The sequence below is a fragment of the Aquarana catesbeiana genome, linkage group LG03 (assembly GCF_042186555.1).
Source record: "Aquarana catesbeiana isolate 2022-GZ linkage group LG03, ASM4218655v1, whole genome shotgun sequence".
Lineage (NCBI taxonomy): Eukaryota > Metazoa > Chordata > Amphibia > Anura > Ranidae > Aquarana > Aquarana catesbeiana.
The window spans coordinates 640,339,460-640,365,459 of NC_133326.1; the positions used below are offsets into that span (position 1 = coordinate 640,339,460).

At 40.7% G+C, this 26,000-nt stretch overlaps 1 protein-coding gene across 2 annotated transcripts in view; it reads left to right on the top strand.

The window, feature by feature from the left end:
• The window catches only part of COL5A3 (collagen type V alpha 3 chain), a 299,466-nt gene that overhangs the window by 267,648 nt on the left and 5,818 nt on the right, over window positions 1-26,000 (top strand). For both annotated transcript variants that reach the window (XM_073622539.1, XM_073622540.1), the window contains 24 exons: window positions 639-746; window positions 833-886; window positions 1,684-1,737; window positions 3,876-3,983; window positions 5,056-5,109; window positions 5,193-5,246; window positions 5,326-5,379; window positions 11,883-11,936; window positions 13,472-13,579; window positions 13,887-13,940; window positions 14,045-14,098; window positions 14,646-14,699; window positions 14,796-14,849; window positions 14,937-15,044; window positions 16,786-16,839; window positions 19,469-19,522; window positions 19,919-20,026; window positions 20,112-20,165; window positions 21,596-21,631; window positions 22,310-22,363; window positions 22,576-22,831; window positions 22,942-23,054; window positions 23,601-23,669; window positions 24,472-24,705. In XM_073622539.1, the coding sequence (XP_073478640.1) occupies window positions 639-746; window positions 833-886; window positions 1,684-1,737; window positions 3,876-3,983; window positions 5,056-5,109; window positions 5,193-5,246; window positions 5,326-5,379; window positions 11,883-11,936; window positions 13,472-13,579; window positions 13,887-13,940; window positions 14,045-14,098; window positions 14,646-14,699; window positions 14,796-14,849; window positions 14,937-15,044; window positions 16,786-16,839; window positions 19,469-19,522; window positions 19,919-20,026; window positions 20,112-20,165; window positions 21,596-21,631; window positions 22,310-22,363; window positions 22,576-22,831; window positions 22,942-23,054; window positions 23,601-23,669; window positions 24,472-24,705 (2,004 nt within the window). The remainder of the gene's footprint in view (window positions 1-638; window positions 747-832; window positions 887-1,683; window positions 1,738-3,875; window positions 3,984-5,055; window positions 5,110-5,192; window positions 5,247-5,325; window positions 5,380-11,882; window positions 11,937-13,471; window positions 13,580-13,886; window positions 13,941-14,044; window positions 14,099-14,645; window positions 14,700-14,795; window positions 14,850-14,936; window positions 15,045-16,785; window positions 16,840-19,468; window positions 19,523-19,918; window positions 20,027-20,111; window positions 20,166-21,595; window positions 21,632-22,309; window positions 22,364-22,575; window positions 22,832-22,941; window positions 23,055-23,600; window positions 23,670-24,471; window positions 24,706-26,000) is intronic.

Sequence of the window (26,000 nt, forward strand, 5' to 3'; positions counted from 1 at the left end):
AAAAGACTACTATTGGAACTGTAATGCTAATGGTAGGACCAGGATCCTTTAAGTACCAAAACATATACCGGAATTGCAGCTGAACTATTGTCTAGTCGACCTATTAACTGAATCGTATACCTGCTAATGATGGTTAATGTGTGAGCAACATTATGTGCCTGCATTCTTCAACTTATCTGATGGATTTGAAAAATGACTATCTACAAGAGACAATTAAGCTGCAACTTAGCTTGGCAAAAAATTGTATAATGCTGGAAGACTAGAGCTTGTCCATATAAAGGTTGGGCATAATTAAAAGATGGGACAGCATGGCAATACACTGCTATACTGCTGTTATACAGTATCATGTGTACCCTTCAGCCATACATAGTGCAAACTATTTCGGGTTTTGGACCAATATTAATACTGTTATCCTACTAGGAGTAAGTGGTAAAACTCTTGTTGAGGTCCCACCCCATGTATGTTGCCTTGCTGATTTCACTAATTCCCAAAGAATTCATAGGCCTCCTTCTGTAAAGTATTGATCTAACCCACTTAAACGTAACTGCATATTTGTAATACATTTTTTTTTAATTAAATGTAATATCATGTAATATTAATTTCCTCTGTAATTAAACATTTATGTTATAAATAAACAGGGTGAAAAAGGACCTGTTGGAGTAGCTGGCCAAGATGGCGCACAGGGTAGCCTTGGACCACCAGGACCCGCTGGACCTCCAGGGCCAGCTGGAGATGATGGAGATAAGGTACCACATATGCTAAACAGGTTGTCGTGTGTTGGACTCATATATTGCATCACTGATCTTCTATTGATTTTTCTCCTTATATTTAGGGAGAGGTTGGAGGTCCTGGGCAAAAAGGAAGCAAAGGTGACAGAGGAGAAAGAGTAAGAATCAAATTTCTTCTTCTAAACCTAGGAAAGTGATACAGATCTATTAAACACTTATCGGTGTAAACTAGAGACAGTATTCAATAAAGTCACAAAAGAGACTGCAAATGATAGACAGGAGAGAGTCATGGCAGACCATGGACCAGTGCTATAGTGGAGTTGTGTAAATAAGCGTGATAGGTAACCTGTACAGGATTAGTACAGCATTTGTGGAAGAAACCTACTGTGAAGGTACTTTAGGAAAATTATGGTGGAGACAATAAACAAAATGAATGGTGGAAGAGAAGTACACAAAGCAAGGCAGAGGTTGTACATGAAGCTGTGACTAAAGGTCTTGGTAGAGATAATGTAGAAGCCTGCAACAGTCAAAGGGAAATCCTTGAATGTGCCATGATGAGAGCTTTGAATAAATAAAGTTGTCTGTGAGGAAAGGTTAAATAGGAGCCCAAGAAGCAGTGTGAGCAAAAATAAGGCTCAAAATAATTTTCAAGGTGGCAGCTTTATAAGTGATCATAGAAGCTGTGAGATACAGTTCCAAGGGTGTTTTGCAATGAAATAGACAGAAATGGAAAACAGAGATTGTACGTGAGAAATGAAAATGGCTGCAGGCAACACAAGAGAAGCTTTAGATTTACAGCATAAGTGAGGGATGTGGACTAATTTGAGTGGCACACTAGAGAAGACATGGATGAGTGATGTGTAAGAATCTGCCATTGATAGACAATTCAGACAACATTTACAATAATTATTTCAAAAGATAGAAAAGTATAACATTACTCTTTACTCTTTCATAGGGACCCCCAGGGGCTATTGGTATACAAGGTCCTATTGGAATCCCAGGTCAATCCGTAAGTATTGAGGAAAACTACCAGCTTGTCCTTATACATTGGCTTATTGCATTTACTGACAGTCCACCAACTAAGAAACATTTTTCACGTGAGGAAACAGCTTCAAGAAGACCTTGCATCATGATAAAATTAAAAACACTAGTAGATCTCAATGAAGCACAAGCAAGGTGATGTCGCCGCACTTGTATTCCATTTCCATGGATTACTTCCTCCTTAGAAAAAGTCCATATCTTGGTACATACCTTGGATGGGATGTAAGCAATGAAGGAGCCTGTGTATCACACCTGTCATGCACTAGTTGCATGCGCAAGGCTCTGCAGACTTCCATACAAAAATGTAATGCACATTTTATACGCATTGTTCATATTAATAATGTTCTGCAGGCACATTATATATTTTATTAACACGGGTGCATTGATTACATTTTTACAAAAGGTAGACTAGACCAAGCCTTTTCTGGCACTTTTTTACAAGAAAAAGTCAGTATTTTTTGCTCGAAAATTATTTTGAACCCCCAAAAATTATATATATATATATATATATATATATATATATATATTTTTAGCAGAGACCACAGAGAATAAAATGGCGATCATTGCAATTTTTTATGTCACACAGTATTTGCGCCGCGGTTTTTCAAACACAATTTTTTGGGAAAAAATACACCTTAATGAATTTTATTGCAAAAAAGCACAATATATAACCCAGTTTTTGGTAAAATATAAAAAATGAAATTACAAAGAGTAAATAGATATCAAATATATCACACTTTAAAAATTGCGCACGCTCGTGGAATAGTGACAAACTACGATACTTAAAAATCTCCATAGTCGACACTTTAAAAACATTTTCGGTTACCAGTTTAGAGTTACAGAGGAGGTCTAGAACTAGAATAATTGCTCTTGCTGTAACGTTCATGGCGATACCTCACATGTGTGGTGCGAACACCATTTACATATGTGTGTGCTACTTAAATATACTTTCACTTTGGCACACAAGCACAGAGGGATGGGAATGCCTTTAACACTGTCGCATTCATTTGTTTTGTTTTTGAATGTCAACATCCCTTGTAATAGAAATAAGGGATGACAGGTCCTCTTTATGGAAAGATCTGGGTTCTATAAGACCCCAAATCTCTCCTCTACCTGTAAAAGAAAAAGATCAAAAATAAAATCTAGACAGGAAGTGACGTCATGACATCGCTCTGGTCATCCAAGATCATAGAGGTGATCGGAGATGATCTGGTCTTTGGTCAACTCTATGGCTAGTTGTGCGAACCATCAGTTCATTTCCTGGGTGCGCCGGTAAAAACTGTAAGTCCGAGAAACACCGGCAAATGGTGGGGGGCCGACCCCTCCCGTTGCTTCTGAAAGTTATCCAGCGGCTTGGCCACTTTCTTGAAAAAGCCAATCCCTGGCTGAAAAAGAAAACACCAGGGTTATGTCTAATAGCTTCAGCCATAACCCCGGTAAACCGTAAATCCATATATTTATGGATTGCAGTTGACAAGTGGTTAAAGTGACTAGTTAGACTACCTTGTCCACAGGGTAACAATGCTGCTTTGCAATTTCACTGCATAATAGTGTTGTCACCCTGGTAAAGAAATTGGAAAAATAAATGATCTACTGGTAGGATCAACAGGTAAATAACGTTTAGTTTATTTTGTCCGTAGTTCCTTGTAATTACGTATAGATATAAATACCTCTCTCTGAACAACCCATGGTTCTTAAACTGCATTGTTGTGCTGCCATTTATACATTTCACAGTCTGCATGTTCCCCTTAGTACCTGTAAAGTCTCTAGGTGACTTCATACACATAGGGATCTGTGACTGGTTGGAGTGAGCGTGCGTCTATCGCTTTACACCTGATCATCATACTAGGACCTCTGTCAGAAGCTGGTTGTCCTATCTGCTTGATGCTTTTCTGTACATAGCAGATTGCCTTGGGCCATGTTCATTCCACCAGAGCAAAACACAGATATGATTTTTATACATTTGAAACTGGATGAAATTATATACAATATACCATCAGAAGGTAGTTTTGATATTTAGATTTTAAAGAGAACATCAAATCCACAAAATTTATTTATTGGAAATATTCATTCATTGCTGATGACATTCTTTTTTTTCCTCCACAGGGCCAAGATGGAGAACCCGGTCGCAGAGGTCAGCCAGGAATGCAAGGACAAAAAGGGGATGAGGGAATTCGAGGCTTTACTGGTGTATCAGGTCCCAGGGGACTCCAGGTGTGTCAAATTATGAATTCCAGTTTTTCACTTTCTTTAACAAGGCAGTTTCACATGCAATTAAAGGGTTTGTTAACACATATATATAAAACTATGCACACTGTGTCACTAGTTTTACAAAACGAGCGTTGTAAATACCTAATATCAGCTGTCTTCAGGCCGGGGACATGACTCACGGACGCTTTCCAGCTCTGATGAATGGCTTCTGAGGGAGGGGCCGTGATCTCCCTCTGACGTCAGCCAGGGAGATCACGTGACCGCTCGTCTCCTCCACAGAAGCCCTGTCTCAGAGCTGTAAAGCGAGAGTGAGTCATGTGGCCGGCCTGAAGACAGCTCAAATTAGGTATTTTCAACGCTTGTTTTGTAAAACGAATGACCTAGTGTGCTATGCCAGCCTCTAATAGAGAGGCTAGCAGTGAAAATGTTATGATTTTAATTTACAAGCAATAGCAGAGGGGGGGGGGGCGAGCCGGAGACAAACACAGAGCCAGATGACAGGGAGGAAGGAGGGGGTGAGAGAAGAGCAGAGGGTTCAGTGTATGACGGAGGAACGCACTTAGACCACTGTGATCAGGGCGGAGCTACCCTGGTTATTGTGGTCTATTTAGAGAGGGCATACAGGAAGTGCAATATTCAGGGTTTAGAGGGGGTTGTGTAATCTGTTTTAAGTGACAAGAATCTAATTTTTTTTTTTTTTTTGGGTTAACAAACACTTTAAAGAGATGTACATTTTCAATATAACTTTTATGATATGTTTAAAATATTGCTACAATTTAGGCTAAAATGTCTTATTTGATTCCACTGTAGACCATAAAGAACTATAGGTTATTGGTGATTTCCTTACTTCTCCTTTAACACTCCAGTCACATATTTTTTTAAATCCACTTATGTAACTACTAGGAAGCTGCTTATTGCTTTATGATGACCCTGATGTGAGATTGTGTTCTAGAGGAACAAAAGACAGAAGCCAAGTTTAGATCTGTGTTTTATATAGCACTGATATATGATTATTTGAGTAGTATTCCTGTGACCCAATATATATAACCTTAAAAATAACATTTTCTCATTTTAGGGTATGCCTGGACCTCCAGGGGAGAAGGGAGAAAGTGGACATGTTGGGCCAATGGTGTGTGTTCCTTTATAATGTGATATATTAAATTAGAAAAAAGGTATGATTAAACTAAGTTTAACAAATACATTTCATTGCAGGGCCCCCCAGGTACAACAGGTCCCAGAGGTCCCATGGGTCCCAACGGTGGTGATGTAAGTAAGTTGGTGAACTGTTTTGGAGTATAAGATATAGTTTACACCACCTCTGACCACCCATTATTTGATATTTTAGGGACCTCCCGGAAATCCAGGAGGATTGGGCCAGCCAGGAGCTTTTGGAGAAAAGGTAATAGGGTGTTATCTGAAAATCTCCTGCATTATTTAACTTGTGATATTCACCAGAGATGTAACCATCAGGAGTTTTCTGTCCTTCTAAAAGATTGTCTTGGGTTAAACTACCTCTTTCAGTAGCTGCCAAAATTAATATTATTAAAATTAAACTTCTTTCCAAGCGTTTTATGTTCTAGCCAACATAAGCAGACATAGTTCCTAAATTCTTTTTCAAGGAATTCATCATTCATCATTCTCCTCATTTATCTGGGCATAAAGAAGAGGCAAGTGTGGCTTTGCCCATTTCTTGCCTATATTACTTTGCTGGACAACTGAAGCATCCTTACCACAGTGGATGTCCATCTAGCTTACAGTATATCCCTCTGATTGAGCAGCTGCTAATTTATTTGAAAGCCCCTAACTTAGTTGTGTCCAAGTATCAACTTCCAATACTTAGCCTAGCCAAGTCTATGTAGTCGGAAGTTAAAGCGTTTGTTACCCAAGCACTTCATATTCCTGATATGTGCCTGCTGTACCATGTACTTGTATGCGAAAGTCTCCTGTTCTCTTTGTATGCTTCTTTATGTGAAATCCCTGGTGTTCTTGCCAGACCCTCAGCTTTCCTATTAAAAACTGACCACACTAAGCAGGAGAATACAGCGCGGTCAGTTTGCTGGCTATGCTGGGAACTCCATGTGCTAATGATCAGATTTGTCCTGACACACCCCTGCTGCACAGCCATTCACTGGAAAGCTCAATGTGCAGCTGCTCCCCCCCCAACTCTTATGCAGCTGAGAACAGAGGGAATGTGATCACTTATAGAAAAGGGAAAAAAGGTATTATTATGTATTTTTATATCTATACAAAAATGTTTTGCCTTTCATTTCTATTTTAAACTGAATGGGTTGTTCTACAAGGTGATCATGTTACGACCACTCTGGGGACTTTCCTGATAATTTACTTCTCATCCAATGCTCTCTCAGCTAACCTTCATTCAGGACACTGCAGCTTGGAGGGCCAGAGGGGTATTGACCCTGTCTTATATACAGTATATAAAAAAATCTCTGGTGGGGAATGTGGCGCTGTTCAAAAATGTATAGAGGAAAAATCTGTGAAAAGTGACTTTGCTTCCAAAAGGATCCCGTGTAAATGATTGTGGTCATTGTATAATCTCCTTCTCTGGAACCCCCAATTGTGTCCCCACTCACCGGAAAGCCCAACCCCTGCAGGGGTAATGGGCAAGTGAAAGTAAATCCACTGGCAGAAAATCGATCGGTGTCCCTCTCTGTGTTTCCGCGATCTCCTTCCTGGTTGGGTTATCACTAGTCCTTTAAGAAAGTCCACCAGAGCGTGTCCATATATATGGAGAAGAGAGGAGCCTCATAGTGTAAATCCAAAAAGACTTTTATTTATTCAGTCAGCTTACATAAAAATAAAGTATTAAAATCGGTGAAGTCTGACTAAGAGATAGCACTGTTCCGCTGGCTAGTGTAAAGCCGATGGCTGGAACAGTAGCGAGGCAGCGACTTGCGTTCCACAGCCGAGGCACCTCAGATGACGTCTTGATGACGAAACGCGTAAGGCGTGGTCACGTTGGTAAGCATACGTCGCTGTTAGCTTCTGTTCGTTCACTTCCGGTTTTTGGCAGCTCAGCTGTGGAACGCAAGCCGCTGCCTCGCTACTGTTCCAGCCATCGGCTTTACACTAGCCGGCGGAACAGTGCTATCTCTTAGTCAGACTTCACCGATTTTAATACTTTATTTTTATGTAAGCTGACTGAATAAATAAAAGTCTTTTTGGATTTACACTATGAGTCTCCTTTCTTCTTCATATATATGGACACCCTCTGGTGGACTTTCTTAAAGGACTAGTGATAACCCAAGCAGGAAGGAGATCGCGGAAACACAGAGGGGGGCACCGATTGATTTTCTGCCAGTGGATTTACTTTCACTTGCCCATTACCCCTGCAGGGGTTGGGCTTTCCGGTGAGTGGGGACACAATTGGGGGTTCCAGAGAAGGAGATTATACAACGACCACAATCATTTACACGGGATCCTTTTGGAAGCAAAGTCACTTTTCACAGATTTTTCCCCTTCTTATTTTTACATATATAGAACTTTAATTCTGCTCGGACACTTATATCATTTGGATTTGAGTTTTGAAAATTCTGGTATATTACCACATCAATTATTTATTACACTATTGATTATATTTGTGTATATTTTGGGTATTTTTTATGCTTTTTCCTTTGCGATTTTGTAAACTAGCACCAATATCACGCACATATTTATATATTACTTTTGTTTCCCTTTTTGAGTGCACGTATTTCTTCTAGGATTATTTACACCTTATTTGCACTTGATTTTTTTAAATTATGTGTTTTTTATATTATGTGTTGTTTTACACCTGTGACATATACACATGATATGTTGTTTGTTCACTATTTATATATTTGTTCACAGTATTTCTCATATACTGCCACCACTTTTTAGGATATTAGTATTTTAATTATATACATTTTTGAACAGCACCACATTCCCCACCAGAGATTTTTTTAATTTTTGGATTCCACCTCGGTGTTTTTCCATTTATTTTGGGGGGGCTGCAGTTCTCTTTTAAAACACTGTCCCAAGCGCGGAATATTTGAGTTTGTATATACAGTATATGTTGACAATTAGCTGTGCGCATAAGCCCAAATCTAGGGGAAATTTGCTCTACCCAAGGTTTTTTACACTATTTACAACTTTGACATACCTTAACCATTCAGTTTCAGGCCTTAGATATTTGAATATTGCAATACAACCTATTTGGGTTATTAAATCTCAGGGGACTAAGGGCTGATATCCACCTGGTAATCTCAATTGCTTCACACCTAACTTGGCAAATCTCCACTAGCGAATAAAGATAGGTGATAAACACTAAAGCTGAGGATTGGGACAATATTTGGAGTTCCCAATTGCTGGTATCTCCAGCTGTTAGTATTTAGCTCCTTTAAGTGTACATTATTCCCCAAACATATCCAACACTGATCAGCCTGCACAAAATGGGTCGACTTTTCCATACAAACTGTCTGCTCTGTCACTAACTTTCAAGTAGACTTTGTACATTTGCTATAGTCATGCCCTGTACTCTTCAACTATTGGTCTCAGGTGACAGACATATTATCTACCCTGATTACAATGTATCTACCATGCACCTCAGAGATATCCCTATCCACTTCCAGACCAGGCCTTTTCTGGCACTTTTTTGTTTACATGTAACAATCATTATTTTATGCTAGGAAATGACTTAGAACCCCTAAACATTCTATATTTTTTTTTAAAACAGAGGCCCTAGAAAATAAATTGGTGGGTTGTGTATTTTTTTTATGTCATACGGCATTTGCGCAGCCGTTTTTTAAACTCAATTTCTTTTGTGAAAAAATGCACTTTTTTCAGTTCTAATGCAAAAAAAAACACAATACATAACCCATTTTTTTTGAAAATATGAAAGAAGATGTTACGCTGCATAAATAGATACCAAATGTGTTACGCTTTAAAAACGCGCACGCCCTTGGAACGGCCGCAAACGATGTAAATTTTACTATCTATAGGCGGCGTTTTAAAAGCTTTTACAGGTTAATACTTTAGATTTACAGAGGAGGTCTGGTGCTAGAATTACTGCCCATGATCTGATGGTCATGGTGATACCTCACATGTGTGGGACAATCGCTGTTTGCGTGTATGCGTGAACCGATTTAAAAAAAAATGGCATAGTTGACATCCAGGTAAACCGGAAGTAAGAGAACCGATCAAAGCCGATCCCAAGCTCAGGGGGAGCCACTGTACTAACAATCCGATGTAAGTACAACAATCTCCCCCGCTGAGCTGCTGTGTTCTGTCACACCCCCGCTGAACACACCAGTCAGCGCTCTCGCCCATTGAGAGCGCTGATCAGTGCCGATTGGTAGACCTTTTTCCATCATGCCCCTTCGACAGAAGCCGGAAGAATGGCCAGCTTCTGTCGGACCGGCTGCCAGACACATGTTGACTAGTTTCTATTGTACTGGCAATGACGCCCTATATTCAGCCTGTGTGTGCGGCCTTTAAAGGGGTTGTAAACCCTCATGGTTTTTCACCTTAATGCATTCTATGGCTTTTTTACATTCAGCTGACTCATCTGTTGTTAAGGACGCAGCGGCCTTCCCGGCCTGCTCCTTAACATCCGGCTACTAAGCATAGCTTACACAGTAGGCTAAACACTGCTAAATGCCGCCAAAAAAACGCTAAAACATTTGCGTTTTTTTGTCCAGCGCTTTTAAAGCAGTTTTTAGCTTTCTAGTGTGCATGAGGCCTAAAGTGATTGGCTGGATTAAAATGAAGTAGTGGCTGCCTCTAGAGTTTTTACACCCTTTTCTTATGTAAACTGTACACTAATGCCCCGTACACACGGTCGGACATTGATTGGACATTCCGGCAACAAAATCCATGGATTTTTTCCGACGGATGTTGGCTCGAACTTGCCTTGCATACACACGGTCACACAAAGTTGTTGGAAAATCCGATTGTTCTGAATGTGGTGACGTAAAACACGTACGTCGGGACTATAAACGGGGCAGTAGCCAATAGCTTTCATCTCTTTATTTATTCTGAGCATGCGTGGCACTTTGTGCGTCGGATTTGTGTACACACGATCGGAATTTCCGACAACGGATTTTGTTGTCCGAAAATTTTATAGCCTGCTCTCAAACTTTGTGTGTCGGAAATTCCTATGGAAAATGTGTGATGGAGCCTACACAGGGTCGGAATTTCCGACAACAAGGTCCTATCACACATTTTCCAACCGTGTGTACAGGGCAATAGTCTGTTCATAAAGCCTTGGTTACTAAACTACTTTATGTAAAAACACTTTAGGCTGCATTCAGTTTGTGGAATACTTTTCTTACATATATCATTTTAGAGTTGTTTCAATATGGTCATGTTTTATTAAAGTGTATCTGAAGCCTTTTTTCTTTTTATAGTTTTAAAGCGTGGAAGCAATAACACTTTTGTCAGGTTTATTATTGATTAGCGTGGAAGCAATAACACTTTTGTCAGGTTTATTATTGATTCGCTCTCTATTTTTCATGATGACTAGTGGTGGGCTCGAGCGTGTTCGAAACCCCACGTGCGCAATCCCGCCCCTGCACAGTGCTAATCACAGGCAGTGAGACATTTCCCGATCCGCAGCTGCACAGCATGGGAAATGTCTCACTACCTGTGATTAGCACTGTGCAGTGTTGGCATCCTGGCGGGATTGGGCACGTGGGGTTTCGAACACGCCCGAGCCCATCACTAATGATGACCATTGCCACTAGGGTAGAAGGGGAGAAAAGGTCCAATCAAATATTTACAGTTGTGCAAACTGGCTCTGAGGGGATTTCCCTCATTTTGTAGATGTTTTCTCTTGTTTCCTGTTGTGTGTCCAGGACAGAAATTGAAGGGAGATCTCCCTAGCTGAATACAGACAGCAAAAAAAGACAGAGGAATAAACCATTCTCTACTTCATCCAAAACTACAAAAGATTTTTGAATTTATATACACTTTAAATATAACACTTTATTAACTTGTACTGTGTAATCATAGGCAAAATAAAAAATAAAATCACATATACAATGCATTCTGTAAATAGCAGTTTTTGTGCATCCCTCCTGTAGGTGTTATTACCCATTGATCCTAATAATTGATCTATTAATTTCTTCTTCCTGTAACAGCCAAGCTGTAGTGTTAAAGAGGAACTGCAGTCTGCTCACATAATTTGTGATAACATCTTTGACTTTCTGAAGCTTCCTTTCAACCACTTTGCATATTATTTTATATATACTGTGATTCTATACTTGCCAAATATGCTGCAGAAATCTCCCTCCACTGAGTCTGGCTGCAACCATTTTAACTGTGGGCAGCTGAAGCTGCTGCCCGTTCACTTCCTGGATTTACACAGACACACAGAGGCACACTCCCAGCTCTGCAGCCCTGCAGCTCTCACAAGAGTGAGAGAGCTGTGCATGATGTCATAAGCCTAGGCTAATGACCAGACAAGAAAGAGGAAGTGGGCTGTATACGGTATTTACTGGCAGAACAAAAATGTTTTACTATCCAATGTTAAAACAACAAGGGCAGAAGATTTTAATAGATGGAAAGTGGAAAAAATGACTGAAGGTCCGCTTTATAGTGGCAGCTTTAGTTACAGGAAGTTCCAATCTCAGCTGCTAAATGGTTAGAGCATCTGTTAATTAACCATTAGGGGCCATTGGCTACTGCAGGATAAAAGCACAAGGTGATCACCATCCTGCAACATTTAAAAACTGGTGGTCACCCTTTTAAAAAGGCCTCCGAGTGAACAGAAACTTGTATGATCGACAGCTTTTTACTCACACCAATATACAACTACATTTATAAGGCAAATCACACAACTTTAGTATTTGAGTTTACAGACACTTTACGTAATCCAGTCTACATGTATGACATAGTCTACTGAATCACTCTTTGTTGTCCCTACAGGGAGAGGCAGGAGAAGGTGGAGATCCAGGATCACCAGGAGAACCTGGTCCCCCGGTGAGTATGTGGCCAAAAAGATGAAAACTGTAATATAAACTTGTAATTGATGAATATTATAATGGAGACACTTAAGGTGTGCTAGCAGGGATGTTGTGCTTTAATGCTTTATATCCACCACTCCTTAAAGTGTTACTAAACCCAGGACCCTGCATTCACTTTATCTGGTCTCCCACAATACACAGAACATGGAAATGCAATTATTTTAGTAAATATAAGCTGCTAAATACCCTTTCTCATCAGCAGTATACAGCAGTCTCGTGACTTCTATTAGCGTCCGGCTGAGCACAAGTTAAAGCTTATAGGAGGAGTTTTCATTCTCCTCTGACTGTCCTATGAGGCTGCATGACTCCTGACCCTCTGTCTGGACAGTGCTGATTGGGCCTCTGCCAATCGCATGCACCCTTCCAAAAAAATAAACAAAAAACCTCTAGCATAACACACCAAAATGAGCATGTGCAAAGTGCCCCCAAGGCTCTGTACTATCAGAAGATGGATTGGGGACTGTGGAAGAAGGGGAGAATCATAGAAGACAGGATCAAACAACTTTTTTACACAATGCGCAGAATTAACCCCTTAGGTTCCACAGTGAGTATAACAAGCATGCTACAGACATATACAGACTGGTTTTACTGTTGTGAGTTTAGTAACACTTTCAAGTGGGAGTAAACTCCCATGTGGGGTTTGTACCTATAAGTAAGCCTATAATAAGGCTTACCTATAGGTACTGTAAATATCTCCTAAACGTGCACCATTTAGGAGATATTTACTTTAGATGTGGCCAGGGATGTCACATGCACTCTGAAGGAACGTCATACCCGTTCAGAGCCATGCTGTAAATAAACAGAGATGTCATCGCCGGCTCGGCCAATCATATATCCGAAGCCCACAAACCCGGAAAGAAGACCGGGTGAAGATGAATGCGCCTTCAGAATTGACAGTGTGCAGCTGGAGGGCTTCGTTTCCAGGTAAGTCTGTTATAATGTACTAGCACATTATGACCTAAACTGTCCGGGCCTCATTTTTTTTTTTTGGATGCTGTTTACTACCGCTTTGAGCTAGCCATACACAGCTCAAATATTTTCATCCACTTAAACTTCAGTTCATTTTTTAAAGATAAAGTCTTGCGTGAATTTATCCATGTTTGGAAAGATGGCGATGGTCACATATGACAGATTTAGGTATTTCCCACTGCTATTGAATGATCATAGAAGGGGAGAGAGAAACAACAGGCATACGGGCCACCATAGTGTAGTATTAAAAACAAAATTATCATAGAGCCAGGACAAAATGGAATAATTTATAAAGGAGCCAATATGGCCCTTGTAGAGTCGTATCATCCATCCTAGCTATTCCAGATCCCAGCAGATATCTTTTTGTTTGAAAAGCTGACATAAATGAGCTGAGCATAGATACTATAATACTATATAATGTCTGTAGGATAAAAAAAGAAATATATAAATGTAGAACTTGTCAACAAGTATATATTAAAAATCGACTACATAACAGGGGCAAAAAATATGGTTTCATTTCAGGGAGGTAAAGGTGATGTTGGTGAAAAAGGTGAATCTGGAGCTTCAGGAGCAGCTGGACCTCCTGGGAAGAAGGGACGTCCAGGGGAAGATGGACCTAAAGGAAATATGGTGAGTTCTGTTGATACATACAAAACCTAGAGGGCTGATCATATACGTGCCAAGTCATACATTGGGCACACTAAACGAGCTAAGCCTCCAACAATAAAAACAAGTACAACTACCTGAACTTTACAAATACTTCTGTCTTCAGATTTTGCTTGCTCTTTTAATGTATTACTGAATAGGCCTGAATGACAATAGATCATAAAAAGTACAATTACATAAAAACTCAAAAAGTGAGGTGAAGCTGACTAATTACCAAGTTTTGACATCTGGCAAATGTTTTGAATTAATTGAATGCATAATCTCTTTCTAGGGGGCCATAGGTTTTCCAGGGGACCCAGGACCAAGAGGAGAGGCTGGATTACAAGTAAGATTTCTATGGAAAATACTGGACAGTGATTTAATGTACATTTTGTATATAGCCTATATTTTCAAATTGTCATGGTAACAATGCTCTTATCTGCTACTCAGGGAGTTGATGGTGTACCTGGAGAGAAGGGTGATGCTGGAGAAAGTGGGAATCCGGTGAGTTATACATTTTTTGCTCTGTAATTTTAAAGTGTCACTTACCAAGGGCTTAAAGTTGAACTCTTTCAATCTTTAAATGTATTATTTTAAATGCAAGCAGTATACAGCAAATGCATGAATTTTACTGGGTATCAGCCCCCTGTATAGCACCTCTCAGAGAGAGGGAGAAGCAGCACAAGGAATTAATCAGTTTTGCTTTAGTGCTTATGTGCTAACAAGGAACATGCTGATAGGATGACTATTTGAAGGTGTCAGACAGAATAGGAAATGAGAGAAAATCTCCCCACTCACAACTGGGGAGATTTGCCCTCATTTCCTGTTATGTCATTGGAGCAAGAGTTAGGAGAAAATTTCTCCAACGGCAATACAGCAATAAAAGATTTTTTTAGAAGGTTGCAGAATGATGTTCCTGGGGGTATATAATGTTTGATTTGTTTAATATTTTGGTTATCTTTACTTAAACAATTTTCTGAAGGTCAGCCTAAATGGTTATCAGGAATGGAAAGCAATATTTTATATACAATTTTTATATTTTTTTTTAAAGGGACCACCTGGACCTTCAGGAGAGCCTGGCCCAACAGGTCCACCTGGGCGAAGAGTGAGTTCCAGTTTCTGTGGTGTCTAGTGTGAAGAATGTGTCCCATTGCCTTTAGTGGGATTGCTGTTTAAACAATATATTTTCCTCCTTTTGTAGGGACAACTGGGGACTGCAGGCAAAGAGGGTCGTCAAGGTGAAAAAGGAGCAAAGGTGAGTTACACTGAACAGTATGCACATTCAGTTATTAAACCTAGAAGAATACTTCAATAAATATTTGTAATGTTTCCTGTGTAATAGGGAGAGCGTGGAACTGAAGGACCAGCTGGAAAGACAGGGCCTGTGGGGCCGCAAGGATCCCCCGGAAAACCTGGACCCGAAGGTCTGAGAGGCATTCCAGGGCCTGCTGTAAGTAAACTCTCAGGCACAGTATCTCATGGCGTTCTTCTGTGAAATGTTAGGATTTAGCAGTCTAGTTAGGTCCTGTATCCATGGGATTTCAGGAAGCTGATTGTTCTAGAGCAGTAATATAAAAACTAGGTAGCTTTAAAACTGTCAATATACATAAGAGAATGGATAGATGTGCATTCATTAATTCATTCATTGCCTGTACTGGTATGGCCCAAACAGACACCAACTACAGACAAGTGAATCCACCATTTCCCAGGTTAACTGCAAAAGCATGAAGGTTGTGTCTGGGCACCCTGGGCATCCACAGGGCCCAAGGTTCATTTACAGGTTGCCTTCTGGATGAAACTGTTTGAGAGTAACTGTTTAGGAGAATGGGAAGGCAGGGGGAGACCATACCAACACTGTTGAATATGTGGGAGATTGGCACAAAATCACAGACTGTTACCCAACATTCATCTCGTATCCACTCCTCCTTACTCCCTTGGCCTACAAGACTCTGTTATTTCCTGATTCTCCTCCTACTTATCACAGCTTTCCTTCAGTGTTACCTACAACTCTGTCTCCTCCTCCCCACTTCCTCTTTCTGTAGGGGTCCACCAAGTTTTTGCCCTCGGTCCCCTTCCCTTCTCTGTCTACAAGTCCTTCCTTGGTCACCTGATAAACTCCCATAGCTTCCAACACTCTGATGACACCCAAATCTATCTCTCTACTCCTCGCCTCTTCAGTCTCCTCCTGTATTACTAACTTTTTACCTGACATATCAGTATGGATGTCACACCCCTTCCTCAAACTCATTCTTTCTAAAACTGAGCTTGTATTCCCCCCAACCCATGCCCTCCTCTCCGACCTTCCAACAAGATCAAAAATACTACTATCAGTTCCTCCCCTCATCTCAGGGTGCTAGGTGTAATCCTGGACTCTGACCTGTCCTTTCAGGACCTAAATCAGTCACCTCCAAAATCATCTCCAAAATATGCCCCTTTTTTAACCAATGAAACTACCAAGCAACTCATAAATTTCCTTGTTATCTCTCGCCCTGACTATTGCATCTCCCTTCTCATGGACTTACTTCTACACAGGTTATCCCCTTCAGTCTATCGTGAATGCTACTGTCAGTCTCATCCACCTTACCAACTGCTCAGTGTCTGCTACCCCTCCACTGACTTCCAATTGCCCAACAAATAAAATTAAAAATATTAACAACAACATACAAAGCCATTTACAATTCTACCCCAAGCTACATCACCAATCTTGTCTCAATATATCTCCCAAACCATCATCTCTGCTCCTCTGCTTCTTTTGCTTTCTAGCTCCCTTAACTTATCTTCCTATGCTCATCTCCAGGACTTCCCCAGAACCTCTACCATCCTCTGGAACTTTCTACCCCAACCTGTCGGACTATCTCCTACTCTGTCAACTTTTAGGGGATCCCTGAAAACTCATCTTTTCAGAGAAGCCTATTCCACCTTCACATAAAAACTGAACTTTTATTTCTTCCATCAGCGCATCCCTCGCAGTTATTACCTTTTATACCATTTGCCCCTCCCTATTAGATCGTAAGCTCTCAGGAGCAGGGTCCTCCTAACCCTTTTGTATTGAATAGTATTTTAACTGTACTGTCTCCCTTTATAATGTAAAGTGCTGCAAACTGTTGACACTATATAAATCCTGAATAATAATAATAATAGTACAATGGGAGGGTTAGCATGTATTCAATCTTAGGTGTTTGTCATTACAGGGGGAACCAGGTTTACTCGGAGCACCTGGTCAGACAGGACCTCCCGGGCCATTGGTAAGTGTACAGAAATAGAAAGCAAAATTGTGAAAATACAACTGTTTACCTGTTAAGATGTGTGTGGTGGAATGTGTTAGAGAAGAGTGAAGATGGTTTAATAGATAAAGTTTATAATTTAACAATCTATATGGCTTTCTTCACTTGTGGTAAGGAAAGTGTTGCAGGATTTGGTGGACTACCTGTGTCGCAGTTTAGGTGTGGAGCTCTCACTGGGGCACAACCTCAGCATGCTGAGTCTTCACCAGAACCACTAATTGTGTGAATCTTACCCTGCTTACATACCAGAGTGCAAGACATGGAAAAGCCCAGATGTTGTCAGCCAACTAGTAGGCAAACCAAAATGCAGGGTAGCTGCAGATGTATCAAGATTACAGAACTTTTGATTAGGCACAGGCTGAATGTACAGACCTCAATTTAAACACTGATGACAAAGTCAGGTGAGGAACTTCAGCACAAACACGCCGCAGCATTGTATAATATCCAGCAGACAGGTAAGCTGGTATGTCCAACAATTGTAAACCTTTTAATGCAGTACAGAAGAACCCAGATGCCAGCGATCTGTGAACTGAATACATCTCTGGGTGGATTGTTAGAAAGAAAGGCAAATATCAGAAAAACAAGCAGTGGTAATAAGTAAAAAAGGGGATTCTCTTGTGTGAAATGTTGAATGAGCGTGGAAGCCAAATGGTCATTATGGAGGCAGCCTTACCTTACACTGCTTTATATTTGTAAAATAAGCATTCCACAGAATGATGGCAAGGCTACTTATTGGCTGTGGCATAGGACTGGATTAAATAGTGCTGTTGCTGTCGCATGACGAGATGACAGTTATGTCTTTGATGACAAGTACAGCTGAAACAAATGGAGTGGTGAGGTGCAGCAGAGTACAACAGTAAAAAATGGAAGCAGAACTCCTAGAATGTAAATGGCCTGTGAGTGCCTGATGAAGACACTCCTTTCAGGTTGCACAATAGAAAAAAGGTGTGTTCGTATGTAAAACAAAACACATGAACAAGAAGGCCTCACTTATCTCCATTGATAGGGGACCCTATGCAGAATATGTGTGCCACAAGACTTGGACAAATGTCAATGTATTTTAATCACAAAACATTTTTTTATTTTGTTGAAAAAATATTCATACAAACAGACATTTGGGTTACAGGCAGCTCATTTACAGAATATACAAGAAGTTTTACCAATTTTAGTACATAACACATGCCCCCAAACCTGAGCATTATACTGTCAAATGTGTCTCCAGTAACAACAGAGGAAAAGCCAAGTAAAAAGAAACAAAAAAAAAAAACTGAATAGAACAAACAACAATTAACCTAAATGAGCAACACAAATGGTGTGCACCTTCCTCCTGGACAAACAGAACAGATATTCCAAATATATGCCTTTCCCATCACATTCGGAGTTACTATTGGCCCCTGCAGGCCTCTAGACCGCAGAGTGACATTACCCCTTACTCTTTGGTATGCCACCAATAACCTGTCAAGGACAATTTGTGGGGGAGCAACCCCAGGGGACTCCAGCCACTCTCGCCATATTTTAGTGAATTTGCTCGGTACTTTCTGTGCTGATATGTGTTCTTTTCCCTAATGAGTATCTTATTAACCTCCTGGATCCATTGGTAGGATGTGAGGGCCTGAGGAGAAATCCAATATCTTGCAATCAGTTTCCTGGTTAAGTACAACAGCTTCAGCAGGGGCGTAACTACCACCATAGCGACCCATGCGGGCGCTATGGGGCCCTCAGCCGAGTGGAGCCCAGTGAGGATAAGAGCACTGCCGGCACAGTCTCCCAGCCAGGGGAAGAGAGAGGAAAGGAAGAGGCGAGCTGTCCGTATCAGCAGAGAGCTGAATTGCCCGATGTAAGAGCTTTTATTAGAACTTCCAGTGTTCCCGGGGCTCACGTCACATAGCTCCACCTTTTGGCCCGGTGCCTTTGATAGACAGAAGGCCAATCCAATGCGGGACGTGTGACGTCATCAAAGGCGTCGGGCCAAGAGGTGGGGCTATGTGACGATGAGCCCCGGGAAGACAGGAAATTCAAATGAAAGCTATTACAGCGGGCAATCCCGCTCTCTGCTGATCCGGGTGGCTTGCCTCTTCCTCTGCATAGGTGGGGCTGTATGGGGCACAGGCAGACCAGGCTGTATTGGGCACAGGTCACGCTGTATGGGGCACAGGTCACGCTGTATTGGGCACAGGTCACGCTGTATGGGGCACAGGTCACGCTGTATGTGGCACAGGTCATGCTGCATTGACACTAGGGCAGCTGTGGGTGGGGGGGGCTGTTTGCAGGGGGGCCCCATACAACATTTTGCTATGGGGCCCTGCTATTTCTAGTTACGCCCCTGAGCTTCAGTATCGCTATGTATGTAGCAGGGGGATATAAGTCCTCCTCTAAACCACCAAGCAGGCATGTGACCGGACCGAGTTTCAGTTGTGTCTGATAAGTACGGTTAACAATTCCCAGCAAATCCTGCCAGTAAGTAAATGTATTTTAAGTTAAAGGATATGTTCACGTTTGGGAACATGTTTAAAAAATCAGAGAACCTATAACACAGAATGACATCTTATATTATGCACTAAAAAAACAAATTACTACTTTTTCTTTAAAGGGACCCAGTGGCCTGCCTGGTCTTAAAGGTGATCCTGGATTTAAGGGAGATAAGGTAAGATCTCTATTTTAATCTCTCTTATCTCCTTGTTATTCAAATTGACTATGTGCATTTTATGATTGATATTCAGCTCGTGGCATTATGACAGATGTGTTTGTTGGATCAGAATGCAGTGGTAATAGCTGCAAAGATAGCCAGATGACAGTAACTTTCTGCCTTACCTACCAGGTACATAGTTTGTCATCTAATCAAATGCCTGTAAAAAAGCCCACCACTGCCCAATATGATTCTCAGGCACTTGAGGCATCAGTCTGTTTTGCGACCAACAAATATTTTAAGAATCATAATTTCCAGTTAAACAGCCAGACTTGCTACCAAAATTATAACATGCACATTTCATTTGTTATGAGAGTTTGTAATATTTAATGTTAAATGCCTTTCTCATTGCAGGGTCATGCTGGTCTTATTGGCTTGATTGGACCTCCAGGAGAAATGGGAGAGAAAGGAGACAGAGGACCCCCTGGAATTCAGGGTGTGCCAGGACCCAAAGGAGACCCTGTAAGTAACCCATAGTAATGGTCATGAAGTCACATGACCATCTGTATGAATGTGAACTATAACCCCTTCTTCTTTCATATTTAAGGGATCTGTTGGCCCATCTGGACCAAATGGACCACCTGGACCCAACGGCCTGGCGGTAAACACCTATTATTTTGTTAATTCATTATGATGTGATGCTGAAGCATCTAGTTTCTGGGTAAACAAGAACTATTCTTAAGTAGTCATTGGGATGTAAATAGGATTGCAGGGTTAAATGATGCTTAATAGATCCAAAGTGAGGGCTGCGTCTTAATAGTATTAAATATCCACACTACAAATTGAAACTTACAAACCAACAACTTAATTTCACGGTTTTGAAAGAACGGTTTTTAATTTAACCCCAGGAGATCAAGCTGAGCATATGGAGAAAACATAAATAAGCATAGGTTACCTATGGCATGGCATGTGAAAATGATCATTAGATCTAGAGATATAGGCAACTGAAGTTTTATTCAAATCTTCATTCTTCATGTAAAAGTCAAGCTCAGACCTCTCTCAAAATCTCCAAAAGTAACACAGGCAGGTATAAATATGTGTTTTAGTAGAATTGGTGAAGACTAGAATTACCATCAACATTTTACTGTTTCAGTGTTTTATGGCTGTCTCTAATCCTGTTGCAGATTTTTCCTCACTTCCTGTGTGCTGCAACTGTTGGTACCTTGACAGTCAAAGAGAGGTTGGGAATCTTCCTAACCCTATCCAAAACGTTAAAAAAAAAAAAAAAGTACTGAAAATGAAAAGGCAATAATAAAGGTGTGCACAAGGTGGCAGTGTAAACCAAACATGCAAATTAACTCTTCAAGTGACAGATTCCTAACAATCAAACAAATAACAGATGGTTTGTTGAACAAACCAAAAAAAAAGGGAGACAGTTCAGAAAATGTGTAGGAAATGAATCTTCGTGGCAAATATGCAGGAATCCAAAAACTGATTAGACATTGATTCCTAAACCAAATAAATTCATGCAGAGCCTTCTGTGACACCTCACACCCTGTGATCAGGAACGCTTACCAGATGGTAGGGACCACCTATTGATAGAATGGTCAAACGGGCAAGCAGAACAACCTCTGCAGGGTATAGAAGACCAGGAAGCCTCTGGAAGGCTCTGGAGGTAGGATGGGTCCTCCGGTGTGGTCAAACTCACAGTGGGTTATCCAAACCAGCTGGAACCAGAAGGTAGATCATACAAATAGAGAACTCCAACAGTGTAATACTGTATAAGTACCGTTTATTGAATAAAGCCAAATGACCACTTACAATGGATAAAAAGCAGTAAAGCATGGATAAAATCGTTTGCTGGCAAACACAAATTCTTTCACCCGCACTTCCAGGGTCAAGTGGGGCGCGATGGTGTCAGCGTGTAGCTCCGCCCAACATGTTTCATCATACGTGATGTCTTTCTGGTGGTCACTAGTGCTATTTAAACTTTGTTAACGAAGCCACAGTAATGCATAGCTGACTAAAGTTCAGAAAACCTTGGGAAAATAATTTTGTAGTAATGTTCATAACATGCATTTTCTTTTGCAGGGACATCTAGGGCAGAAAGGTTCAAAAGGAGGCCCAGTAAGTACTGTGAAACTCAGAAATAAATAATATCTCTTAATGCAAAGGTACTCACAGAGGAAGGAGATATATTTGTCAATGTATCATTTTTGGGCCTTGTTTTTACTTTTCCAGATGGATGCAATGCTAATATAACCATAATACATTGCATATCTGATTTGGAGAACTGTTGGTGATTTAGACATACAGAGTGTACATCAATGGTGTATTGTAATAAACATCTGGCAAGAAAGGGTTCTCTACCCATGCATAGACATATATCTCACTGAAAGAGAATGCTGGGATTCGAGACACATGTTCATCCTCTGTCCTCTATAAATCCTTTCCCTAAATCAGGCAAACTTGGGCTGGTTCAAATGGTTTGCTTTTTTCTGTGGAAAAAAAAAAAAACAGTTGCTCACTAGACAAATAGATTTTCCAACATGCTTGTCCATAATTGTTTTTGGGTGTCAGCATTTTCTATGCTCCAACTGATTGATTTTCTTGAATATATTGGTTTTGTATATGGGCCTGGCTAGGCCTTTTATTATGTGCAGGGTTTGATGTTTAACTTGAGTATTAATCCTAAAAAACAATGCAGCCTTACAAGAAACTGGTTGCATTAGTCATCAATATAATCCACTCCATCTCACTTGGAACCATTGGAAATACTGCTGATCATCACTATTCTCTTTCCAGGGACCAATAGGCATGAGAGGAGATCCCGGACAAGCAGGACCTCCTGGTCCACCAGTAAGTCATGTGGATTTTATTTCTTTGGCTACATCTTTAGGAAGAAATGTGTTTATAAGCAAGCGGAAACCCTTAAACCCTGAAATTATTTAGAAAACTTCTCTTAGCCGAACTTTGATTGTTCATAGAAGCAACTGTCCTATTCATCCAACATAGTGTGAGCCACATGTCAGGGAAATAAAATAAGTAAAGCCTTGTTGATCTCATAACAGGGTCGCCCAGCACAAGCTGTACAGCCTCTCCCATATGAAGCATACGAGCCAACCAGAAAAAGGCGGCGGCACTCTGATGGTCAGCAAAATGACGATGGAGAGATAGACTACATGGCTGATGGAATGGAGGAAATCTATGCCACACTTGGGTCACTTAAAACAGAAATTGAACAGATGAGGTGGCCTGTAGGCACCAAAGACAGCCCAGCAAGGACCTGTAAAGAGCTTCAGATGTGTCACCCCAATTATAAAGATGGTGCGTGAGACTCGGTGCATTCCTATGCAAGACATATCTGGCGAGGTTGTATGGATTCATAGGAGTAATGGTTTAAGATATTTACAGTATATACTCTGTTCCTTTCGTAGGTGAATACTGGATTGATCCAAATCAGGGATGTAACAGAGATGCCTTCAAAGTGTTCTGTAATTTTACATCTGGTGGAGAGACATGTCTATACCCAGATAAAAAGTTTGAATCGGTCAGTATAGATGTACATGGTTGTATTTGTTTTCTTCATAGCAGTTGAAGTAGGATTCATTAAAACTACTGATTCTTTTTGAAGAAAAACCGAAGCTTTATTAGAAATGTTAAATCTCTCTGCTATTCCCCTTCCCACAAATCATTATAATGTGGGTTGTAATCCTCAACTACATGAATAGGAGAAGGGACCCATATAAATAACTAGATTGTGATATTCAGAGAAATTCTCATGGCCATGCTTAAATATTTAATTCATTATTTTCTTGAAGCCTGCAGATTAGCATTGATGAGATTTATTCAGTGGTACTGAAGTCTAAACTTTAAAGTAGCTTTTGCTCAAATGTCATCATTTGATGTAGTTTTTGATGAAACAGGATACACTAAGATGATGGCCCTTTCTTTAGACTCCTATAAAAAAAAAGGAGATCATAAAAAATGTAGTAAATATTAGGAGAATTCACACAATATGAAGATTAATTTATCATAATTTGAATTTTTGGTTGATGTAGGTTCTACTGATGAACACTTTGCCTTGTTCTTCTAGGTGAAAGTTGCAGCTTGGAGTAAAGAAACCCCAGGAGACTGGTACAGCACCTTTAAAAGAGGAAAGAAGGTATTTTTTTTTTTTTTTTTAGTTGGATTGATATTGTATGTAAATTGCTAAACTGCAGCTTTTGCTAAAAACTTTGCAGGGCAATGTAGCAGGTTTACTTTTAAGTAGTTCTAAATGCCAAAGGTTTTTTTTACCTTCATGCATTCTTTGCCTTCAATATACAGCTCCCTCCTCCTCAATACCTACCTGAACCCGATCGCGATCCAGCAATGTGCATGAGAGCAGTTGCTCTCCTGGTTTTCTGCCTACTCATTGGCTCAGAGCTCACAGCCAGTGAGGATGGAGTGGGGGGCAGGGCTGAACCATGCTCTGTCTGTCTTATGGACACACGGATCGAGGTTTAGAAGCAATCACACATGAGTGCCCCTATAAAGGATCAGGGCTGCTTTGTGCAGTTGCAGGTCTGAGGACTCTTTTTCCACCTCATACGACATAATTTGTCAATCACCAAGCACCTGTACTGAGACATGACAACTAAGCCGTCACTCTGCATGCTCCAATACAAGTCTAGAGGTTAAAAGGTTTTTCCTTATAGTTTTTATTTATTCTACCAATGTACAATTGCACTGCAGCTATGGAAGTCATCAGCTACTAGCACTGAAAATGTGCAATGACAGTAAACCTAGTTTAAACAGTAAAGGGCTGTACAAACTGGGGTTCTGAACAGTGGTTACAAGTGAAGGAATCTCTTTTGGGTTGCAGTTTTATTTTTAAGCCATCATTGTTGGGTTTAATAATATTATAAATATCTTGCATATTACAGGCCAGTATTTCACATATTTTCTTGTTGTTTTCTGTTCAGTTCCATTACATAGATGCTGATGGTAACGCCATCCATGTGGTACAAATGACATTCCTCAAGTTGCTAAGTGCAGTAGGCCGACAAAACTTCACTTATAACTGCCAGCAGTCTGTGGCGTGGTATGACATATCGAAGGCAAATCATGAACGGTCGATAAAGTTGAGGGCAGACAATGAGGAGGAGCTCAGTCACAGCCGCACACCACAGTTACGAGCATTATATGATGGGTGCCAAGTAAGTATCTGGGGTTATTGATATTTATAATTAAGACGTTAGGGCGTGTTATTTTTACAGTTTTTTTACCATCCATATTTCTGGATATTATCATAAAGTGAAAACCCCTGATTGTTTTAATATTTGGCTCAGTGTTAATCTGGCCTTAAAGGGTTGGGTCGCCTTTAACAAAAAACTTCCTATGCAGGTAAGGGGCACCTGTAGATAACACATTGTGATCAAAATTGACTGATACTCTTGCTATACATATAGGCCATTTATGTACCTCCCAAAGGCTGGCCAAAAAAACTCCCAGAGATGGCACCCCCCATCCTGCCTTGTTGCTAGGACATTGCTAAGATACTCCCAGGCATTACTGCTTACTCCCACCATCACAGGCGTGAGCTCTTTCTCTACTTCAAAACCCTTGCATGCATCTCAGAGGAGATTGCAAACTGTACACATGCAAGGGTTTGAGAGCTCTCTCCTCTGTTGAGCAGTTGTAGCTGTGAGTGCCTTAGCAATATCCTACCAACAAGGCAGGATAGGCAGATACCATATAGTTTTTCAGCCTGGTTTTAGGAGGTATGTAAATAGCCTATGCCTATAGGATGGCCATTATCCAACTTTAGTCTGAGCTGCACGTTTTCTTTTATCTACAGACACCACTTACCTGCATAGGTAGTTTTTAATGTGAACTAATGCGTTAAAGCATTATAACATTTACATAGCCAATCAGGACATCTGAATATTTACATACATTAAAATGTTGGCAATTGTAACATTAGAATTTGGAAGACGGGAGCTTTTCTGCTGAACTATAGCTTTGCCAAACCTTAGAAAATTAACAGGAATACTTGAAGCTGTTGACAGGCAGGGTAATACAGCATCCCATATTCAGTAGCTTACTCAAAGGGTTAGACTAAACTGAGAACATCCACATGCCTCAAGATGGACAAGCCTTTGACCTACAACCAGTAGGTCTAACTGCCAGGATCAGAAGTGAAATATACTAAAAACACTGCTTATTGTCTAAGTGTAATGAATATGTAGCGACCTACCCATTCCTGGCCGGAAGAAGGGGAAAAAAAAACAGCACAGGGGTGGCTGACATTACCCCAGGATGGAGCCATGACCGCAGTAGAGCGTTACAACAACAAAGGGTGCCAGTCATTTAGTCTCATCCAAATATTTATTGCTCTAGCTCACAAGGAGAGAGGCTTAGGACTTCAGATACCGCCAACAACATGGGTTGCAGACTCCGTCACACTTCTCCTCCATCCAAGGGAGTACCAGGGTCATCAGGATTCCACCCC